This window comes from Berghia stephanieae, chromosome 6, assembly GCF_034508935.2.
Source record: "Berghia stephanieae isolate SIO BIC M18660-M18661 chromosome 6, UCSD_Bste_1.3, whole genome shotgun sequence".
Lineage (NCBI taxonomy): Eukaryota > Metazoa > Mollusca > Gastropoda > Nudibranchia > Aeolidiidae > Berghia > Berghia stephanieae.
This window is the reverse complement of record NC_088365.1, coordinates 16,933,133-16,943,132: the sequence shown is the minus strand read 5'-3', so window position 1 is coordinate 16,943,132 and position 10,000 is coordinate 16,933,133. Positions and strand designations below refer to the sequence as shown.

General features: G+C 34.8%; 1 protein-coding gene across 1 annotated transcript in view; it reads right to left on the bottom strand.

Moving 5' to 3' along the window:
- Positions 1 to 10,000, bottom strand: part of LOC144974579 (dynein axonemal heavy chain 3-like) — a 216,277-nt gene that overhangs the window by 39,620 nt on the left and 166,657 nt on the right. Inside the window, 5 exon segments of the mRNA XM_078917583.1 lie at positions 2,990 to 3,091; positions 5,076 to 5,253; positions 6,468 to 6,593; positions 7,966 to 8,137; positions 9,380 to 9,540. Of these exon segments, the coding sequence (XP_078773709.1) occupies positions 2,990 to 3,091; positions 5,076 to 5,253; positions 6,468 to 6,593; positions 7,966 to 8,137; positions 9,380 to 9,540 (739 nt within the window).

The window sequence follows — 10,000 nt, the reverse complement described above, 5'->3', positions numbered from 1 at the left end:
TTAAGGGTAATTATGGCAGTAGTTGCTTTTGATTGCGGTGATGTCAAAGACGTGGGAAATTTTGATATTATATATTTATCAACACTGGATGTATAGATAGTATGCGCTTGGCTAAGAAGCTCGCAACATTGCCATCCGGAAGTATAACGGACCAACACACAGAACTATGTGTAACCTTAAACGATTACAGTCTGGTTAATACAGTTTAGTGAGAATTTATCATAAAGACGGATGGCAAAAAACAATAACAAAGACCTGAGTGACGTCAACTTCATTCTATGTATATAGGTTATAATAATATATAGTGAATAAAGAGAATTGATAATCACCATTATTAGTGTAAGATATCAAATTGCAAGAAGCAAAACCTAATGATATCATGTATTGTATTGGATGTAAAATAGATTCATAATGTTAGTAATCCCAGGGCGTATGTTCAATGATATCAGGATCACATGCTATGGGGCATGAACGCTTCAAAATGAAATGAATTAATAAAATATATAAAATGATTTAATTGGACATATAAATAAATAAATGGATAAACAAATTAATTAATTATTTAATTAATTAATTAATTAAATAAATAAATAGATAAATAAATAAACAAGAAAGTAAATGAATAAATAAATAAATAAATAAATAAATAGAACATAAAGAAATAAAAATTAATGAATTAATTAATTATTAGTGAGGCTAAAATGAGTTGGATTGTTTGCATCAATTTTAAAAACTTTAATCACCTTCTAAACATGTAAACATTTATTACGCCTAATCTAATCTAAAGTTGTAAATAATAATGTGAAGTTGAACGTAAGGTTCAATTTAATTACAAAAACATATCAAATGGACGTTTCGGGTTTCCCCTTTATCAACAAAACAGGATGAATGAAACGCCACAGATGAATGAGTACTACACCACTACCACATCGTCTCATTCATCTGTGGTGTTTCATTCATCCTGTTTTGTTGATAAAGGGGAAGCCCGAAACTTTCATTTGATCTGTTTTTGTAATTAAATTGAAGCTGACATTCAATTTCACATAATTATATATTTCTTCGAGCTTCGAGCAGCAACATTTACATAATCTAAAGGTGACACATCAAGGAATATGAATATTCTCTTATGGATTCCCTGCTAATAATTCCTAGAGTGACAGGTAAACTTTAAACGGGCCGAATCTATCTATCTATCTATCTATCATTAACATTAACTAAATCATGTCCTATGTGCTTTTTGTTTTATTTTGACGAGAAACACTTCTATATCTATAAACTTTAAATTACAATTTGTCATCAAAATAAGGGTCTGTATGTTGTTGTTTTTTTTTATGGGTTTTACGGCGCTTGCAACACATTAAGGTCATATCAGCGCCAGTAAAATGGAAGAAAATGGGATAGTAAAAAGTTCTAGAATTACAATTAAAGCATAAGGGTCTGGAATCGTGACGAATACGACTATTGTGTGAGTCGGACTCCAAAAGCTCATATGAATTAGGAAATGATTTATATTCTTTTAATTTGTTTAAAAATTGAGCTTTTATAAAGAGCAATATCCACTGAACGTACTCAAAGCGCTTCACAAGGGGTCCCTGGCTGGAAGCAACATTTAACATGTAGGACGGGACATGACGCCTGTTAGGCGATATTACAATTTTTTTCGGACAGAGACAACATAACATAGTGAAATGGTCGTTCGGTGTGTATTCTACTCTACGTGCGAGTGCAAAGGTGTGTCTGGGTCAGTTTCTCCATTAAAAACAAATAATCTTGATAGTAAAATGAAAATCAAAAGGGGAAAATGATTTTAAAATACATCAAATATATTTGCTGTACAATGACACTTTATTTTTTTCATTGGTCAAGAAAATTTTTCTTCAAATTAAGAACGATTGAGATTATCCCCAACTGGTTCAATATTCTCAAATCTGAGACTTCTGTGAAATCTCTGGATTAAGAGGGGTTTTTTAAAAAGACTTTTTTAGGTTTTTGGTAAACTGGGGATTACATTAATCGATCAATATAAGGCTGTACAAATAGGATGTTGCTAAAACGACCAATTGATGCTATGCTTTTAAGTAAAATACTCACAACATCTGCCCACCAGATGAAGCATACCAACACAAAATCTATGTGTAGTAACATTAAACGTTCATAGTCGGATTGGTTATTTTCAGTGAAGAATAATTACCCGAACTGGCGGTCTAAAAACAATGACAAAGAGCTGCGTGACGTCAACTTCATCCGTCCTATTGGCACAGCCTCGTATGTAAAATAATTTTTTTGGCCAAAGTGAAAATAAATATGATGTCATTGTAAGGCAGGATTCTACAAATGTTAGTAACCACATTAGTAATAACGATCGCTAAGTAGGCTACATGTAAAAATAGTTTTTCCAATAAGGACAAAAATGCTGTTGAACCACATAAATAAAACGGGATGCTTGTGAAAAAGGCGCCGCTTTATTGGGTGCCTTTTAAGCAGGAATTTGGTTTTTATTCAAACTCTCCTTTGCCACACAGATACAAACAGACTTTCTCTGTATCACTAGATGTCTATCCCCCCCCCTCCCTGCCTCTCTTATTCTCTCTCTCTCTCTCTCTCTCTCTCTCTCTCTCTCTCTCTCTCTCTCTTTCTTTCTTTCTCTCTCTGTATTTTTTCTCTGCTTTTCTTGTCCCATAATATAATAATACATACAAACACACACATACACACACACATATATATATATATATATATATATATATATATATATATATATATATATATATCCTCACACTCACAGGGTAACAAAAAACATTAAAACACTTAAAAATAAAAATTAAACAAAAGGCATAAAAACGCTATATAAAAGCATAATCCCGAAACCAAAAAAGACTTAGGCGGAAGGGGTACAAAGAACACCAGGAACCATTCTAAAAGGGAATAACAGGGGTGGGTGGGTGGGAATGTGGGGAGGGGTTTTTTGGTGTGTGTGCCAGGAACATACGGGCCAATATTTCAGCTGGATTTATCTCCCCTGCAACATTGACTTTGTCGGGAGAAGACTTTTTCACCTCAGAGGCAACAGTGGCGGTGGACGATATCATGCCTAGAGTTCCAACGATAATGGCATTTACTTCAAAACATTAATTCATTATAATTCATAATGAGCTAGTAATATAAATTGATAAATAAATAAATGAATAAAAATGTTTTTAAAAAAGACTAACGCGGGACTAATCATATAACCGGAAATGACCTTCATAATGGTGACCCGCCGCCTCAAATTGACAATATTATGTCAGGTATGCTAAAAAAATGTATGGCCAAAATCATGAGGTTTGCTTTAGTCTTATTTGTTTTATAACCGATTCTGTTTTGAGTCCCTTACCTGCCAAAAATTTCGTATATATTATCTGTTCATATATTTACTTTAGATTCACTTTTTTGGCATGTAGCTTATCCCAACATTATACAATACTGACACGACGGGTCATATATATTGGCGGGTGGCATTCGAGTAACCAATAAAAATCCGGTTATAAGAATATTCAAAAGAATAATCTCATCTAAAAAGACAATCTTTGATGTTTGAATATTCAACTCTATGACAGTGCCTTATTTTATGGCATAAACATTTTGTTTATCAACATTTTGTTGAGAAAGTCATTTCCAGATAGAACGGTTTTGCACTAGATTATAATGATACAAGAATTGTATGAGAGACAAATGCATCACGATGGTACTTATTACATCATAATGGAAATTATTACATTACAATAATATTCATATAACATCACAATGGTATTTGTTTTATGAATATCAGTAGTATTGGTTACAAATGCTGACAATGATGAAGCTGTACGTAATGCTACGTAAATATGTATATAAAATTGTCACACCTATCTAAATGCATGCGCAGTCAAAAATGGGAATTTTCAAACAGCACATCAGGTGACCTACAATAGATATTGGACACCTTCTCGGCTTAAATATTAACAATGACAGTATTCCGATCTCTCTATAGCCTAGATATGTTTCTCATTGAGTACTGAATCGTTCCTCAAACCAATGGACAATATAAGACCAGAGTTAGTCCAAGTTTATGTAGTTTCACAGGGTTTGCAAAGATTGCGTGTTACCCTTTGGAAAAGACACTTGGTTTTTATCCTATTTGTCCGCTATTTTGATCTGATCGAATCATTGACAGGGAGGTCATAAAAAGTCAATGATGTTGCTTTGATTAATGAAACCAAGTGATGACATAAATATGTTATACATGTTGATGGAAGATTTCCAATATTCACAATAATGTCAATGAATTCGTGTATGGCAGATAAAGTGCTGTGAAAAAAACTTCTAGAAAAACTTCAAAGGATGTGTTGCTTTGATTTGAATTTACTCTTAACATTAAATGATAAGTGAACAAATTAAATGTAAAAATCTGCTAACCTTCTTATTCAATAGTTTGACATAATTTAAGTGCAAATGTACTAGTAAGTAACAGTCAGTGAGTGAGCTCCTCCTTTCAAATAGCTTTCACCAATTAAAATCATTGCACCCCTAAATAAAAATTCCTATTCTCTCAATCAGGTGTATCAGATGTAGCTTTAGATATGATGGACTATAGTAAAATCAAATATGTGACCCCTCGTCTCAAAACGGTATTAAGTCGGGATGATTAAGATGCTGAAAATGAAATGTGTAGCCAGAAATATCATGCTTAAGTTGAGTTTATATGCTTTATAGAGGAGAAGGAATATCATATTTTCCTGTGCTAAATACCAACATTTCATATTTTTGACCAGTTTAACTATATTTTGATTTTTTAGCATAATACAGTTTTGAGACGAGTGGTCACATATGACAAAAAATAAGAATTACTTTTTTATAAGAATATATTTTTACTAATTCAAACATTACAGTTATGAATCTTTGAGTGATCAAAATACTGAACACAAAATGAAGTTACACAAATCTTTTTTTTCTTTTTGTCCTGTATGGAAAATATCGCACAGCAAAGACGTGACAACCACAGCCACTAAATACAGCGGAAGATTGTTCGTAAAATACCGAATCACTGGTTTGTTTACCTTTTTCCTCAGCAAAACGGTAGAGTCCGGCCATCGGATCGGCGCCAGGAGACAACACAAAAATCAGGGGAGAGAAGAAGTTGGAGTCCTGGTAACACAACGAGAGGTCAAAGGTCGGCGGTTCTATGTATTTTTGTCCCATCTGATCGACTATGAAATTCTGGACAGCTGGAACCATCTGGAATTGAGTAAGAGTAAAAAATCAAACTGGTTTAAAACTTTTGAAATGATTCAAATAAACAATATTTTGATGTTTTATGTATCTAGCCTTTCTGTTGTAAAGAAAATAGAGCGTGCTTTCCTCTTATGAAAAGAAAAAAATCATAGAGAGCCACGAGATACATTTAGTCTAAACACCTCCCGGTTTCTGTAGCTTAAAACAGTCAGTAACAATTGCTTGAAAATATCAAGTAGTGACAAATTAGGGGATCGAGCACTGGTGTAAGACAAACATAAAAAAATGTGTATGGAACAATGCATAAACACTTTTCATTTTCTGATCTTTACCATTTGCTTACTGCCATTTGAACCCCCTCGCGGATCTTTACCTTGCAGCTGGTGAGGGGGCTTGAGCCACACGGGAGGGCAAAGGTGTAAATCCCGGTTGACCATCCCGGGTATCGAGCCAACGAGCCACATGAGCTGCTCGCCCCGGTGTGTGACTAAATTTGACCCAACCCGGTGCCCGAATAGCAGCCGCTATCCCGGGCGCCACACTACTTCGATATGATGGTTTATCATCGTCATAACATAGTAGTGTGAAAACCATAAGAGGCTACTGCCATTTGAATAGAATACTGTTCTTTTGAAAATATTTTAGATAAGACTAAAACTGACTGCGCTTGAATTCAATTCCGACATAGAAATCAGTTCAGGATATGAACATCCTTCATTCTTATGAGCTATATAGTAAGTGTATCAAAAAATAAAAAAGATTGGTGGTATCTAACGCGTATCCATCTTTGACCAATGTGATCAGAGCGCATTTTTTACGTATCCCTTTTCATTTAACATATAAATACATGGAAGACAATAAAATTCCTTAAAATACATCATCCTATGCGCAATACAGTCTGCGACTGGATGTAAAAGTTCTCAACAATAGAAAGAAAGAATTTCTATAGGGAATGAGATTAGCGGAAGAGTAGCGTCCCTTGATTGGACGTCACCCATAGTCTGTGACGTCACAGGCGGAAAAGTTATTAGAGCGAGAACGTCATGTTGGTTGTGCGCATGCGTCTCTCGTCCTTGCTTCCGATGAAAGCGGCTTGAGACAATACAAAACCAAATTGACGTTCTCTCTGTAAGGTAATGTCCAATCAAGGGACGCTACTTTTCCGCTAATCTCATTCCCTATTGGCCACAATTATTAGTTTTTTCAAGAAATCTCACCTTGTCCGGTCTTAGACAACGTAAAATAATGAGTTCCTCTATTCTTGTCAGAGAAGACCCGAACGGTTCTGGAGATTTCTCCAATTCTGGGTTTTGTGAGTCATAGATCTTCTTCCAGTCATCCGGCTGGTGATTTTGAAATGAATTGACATGTAAAGTTTTACGCTTATCATTCCTATTACTATTGTCATTGTCATCGTTATTAGTAAGATAAGATTAGATATAATGAATTTCATTACGATAAAAAACAAAACAAATGAGCTTTATATAGCGCAATATCCACTAAATGTGCTCAAACCGCTTTACAATGGGTCCCTGGTCAACAGCAACATTTAACTTGTAGGACGGGACATGCCGCCTGTTAGGCGATATTACACTTTTTCGGACAAAGACAACGCTGTTAACGGCCAGATACTCATTTTACACCTGAGTACGGTGAGAGAAAGTGAGGAAAGAGCCTTTTCCAAGCACTCAACTATGCGCCAAGCGCGAGGCTCGAACCCAGGACCTTCCGATTCGAAAGCGAGTGTCATACCACAAGACCACATAGCCGCACATGGTAAACACGTGGCTCAGCAGTAAAATCGTTGCTTTGTACTCAGAAAAGTTCGAATCCCCCGCCGTGTTGTGTGACAATGAGCAAGTCAACTGGGCTAAACTCACATTGCATAGCTACACATTAGGTAAACCCTTCGGTTACTCTTGTCCTCCCTTGGAATAAGCCAAAGAAAAATTTTCCCTTAGGGATGGATAAAAGAGCTTTATTTTTAATTTTGAATACATCTCAGCTAGAATTGTCAATAACTGGAATAAACTTCAAGAAACCACAGTATCAGCAAAAAATGTGAATAAATTCAAAGCAGAGTTGAAGATAAGTAACATCCTATGAAACAAGTACATATAAGAATTGGTCCAATCATTAATAGATGAGGAGGAGCGATGGAGACTACACCAAGACTAAAAGCTCTATGCAGAGGTATCTAGGTATCCAGGTATGGTTATATAGAATCGATCAAGAAACAAGTTAAACAATAAAACATATTTACATGCTATAAAATTAATACGTTTATTCCTTTCAATAGCACTCTTTCACACCCACACTCCCATTTTATTAGAGATAATAATTATCAAATTCCTCTCAATATTTCTTTTTTTTTTAACTTGAGCTTTTATGTAGCGCAATATCCACTAAACGTGCTCAAAGCGCTTTACAAGGGGTCCCTGGCCAACAGCAAGACATAACATATAGGACGAGACATGACGCCTGTCAGGCGATATTACACATTATTGGGATAGAGACAACGCTGTTAACGGCCAGGTACTCCTTTTACACCTGAGTACGGTGAGAGAATGTGAGTAAAGAGACTTCTCCAAGGACTCAACTATGCGCCGAACGAGGCTCGAACTCAGGACCTTCCGATCCGAAAGCGAGTGTCACACCACTAGACCACATAGCCGCACTCTAGTCCTCCCTTGGAATAAAACATTCAAATCTTACAGTGTTCTGTAACATTTCCATGAAACCCTTGAGGGCAGGCAACTGAGACGCCCTGACTATCTCAGACCAAGACTTGTCCGATAACCAATTGGGGGCGGGGTTATCAAATGGATTCTCCAAAGCCACGCCCCCTGTCAACAGGAACCGCCATTCTTGATCATCAATCTCGTCTCTGAAAAGTGAATATTTATTATGCTTGTTATTAGATATTCAACAATTGCATGGGAACTGACAACGGATATAATATGAGAATAACTAAATCAGCACTTATACACAAAGCTTCATTTACTCCCCTGAATGACATGGAACCATAATTGGATTCAATAGTCTGATGTCATGTCGCACAGCAACGTCGGCCATCGTGGTTCTAAACAAAGAAAATCGGTACTTTTTATTCTTCATGCTGGATAGAACTTTTCATATGTCTTGTGATCAGAATGTATAAAAGTCAAAACATGATCATTTTATAATGTTTTTCTCCTCTGGATACACTTTTATGCTCGTCGGAGAAATATTTCATAAGGGCGTCCGCCATTGTTCCGATAGTTTGGAGCCAGTAACTAAGTTACCATTCGTCATTACGAGGGAAGTGACGTCATGACTGTTGAAGAGTTTTTCGTGCCATACAGTAAAAATCGCCATTGGACGCTCTTTCATAGTAAATGCTATTTAGATATCTGCTACTCTTCAGCTGAGTAATCATTCCCCTTTTAATAAGCTTAGAGAGACAGTGGCAGTGTGTAAAATGATAATACCGCTGGTGATGGCTGGATATAAATTTTACTTCAACTTTGGGAAATATACTTGTGACCAATGGCAGCAAACCGGCGTTTACTTCGTATCAAACATCTCATGTCGGACTGAATTTGATGCCAAAAAGTAATTTTGAATTTTTTTAATTTGAAGAGACAAGAAATGTGAGATTTTAACTTATGCCAATTTAAGAAACTACACCTATTATCCTAAATAAAACATACCAACTGAAGCCAGATTTCAGATTTGTGGTTTTAAAGTCAATTTCTCGCCATTTACTGTTTGAGCATTGTTTACCTCACATCAATTGCCTTTTATTTGGACAATAAAGATTATATTGTTATTATTATTATTATTATTATTATTATTATTATTATTATTATTATTATTATTTAAATAATACCGCCAATCTGATATTAATAAGGATGATCTCGATGACAATGATTAAGTCAAAAGTAAAAAAAAAAATGATTAAGGAATCATATTTTTAGCTTCTGTTATTTAAATATATTGTATTCACTCTATTTATTAAAGCTTTTAATCTTAGTTCAATCTTAAAGTATTTTTTAGTTCTTTAAATTTTAATTTTCATCATCAGGTAACCTCTAACATGAACCCATTTGAGACAGTTGGTTATATATAATATACATGACATGCCTACCTTCCCTTAGCAAGCCCTATGCACAGTAGGAATGAAAACAGCAGTTTGTCCTTTTCAAACAAAGATCGGCAGACATTTTTATATATGCTGTATGTGAAGTGATGGTTAAGGTTTTCTATCCTCTCATCCAGCTCTGACGAAGGTGTGCTGTGTATGATTGACTGAAAACGTATAGAAAAAAAATTAGAATATAAATTTGATAAATGGCGGTAGAGATGAAAAGTCCTTATTAAACCATAGATAATTAATTAGAAAATGTGATATGAAATAATTGATTCGTTTGATAACAATGAAGACTTTTATTAAGGATGATAAGTTACATAAATGTCAAGAAATTGTCTCTGGTATAGGTAGAAAAAAGTAAATTATATAATATCATATGAAGGTCTTATAACTGGATCCTTAAATGTCTTGTTGCTCTTCAGGACAAATCGATAGTCATAGACAACAGATATATAACAGTACAAAAGATAAAGTCATGTACGTATTTTAAATCTTTAATTATACAAATAGAAGTAAACATCGTGATGAAACTTCCTTGTTAAACCGGTCTTTAAATATCATCATTGTCATTTAATATGAAACAAGCGGTTCGTATAATATATAAAATCGTTATAATAA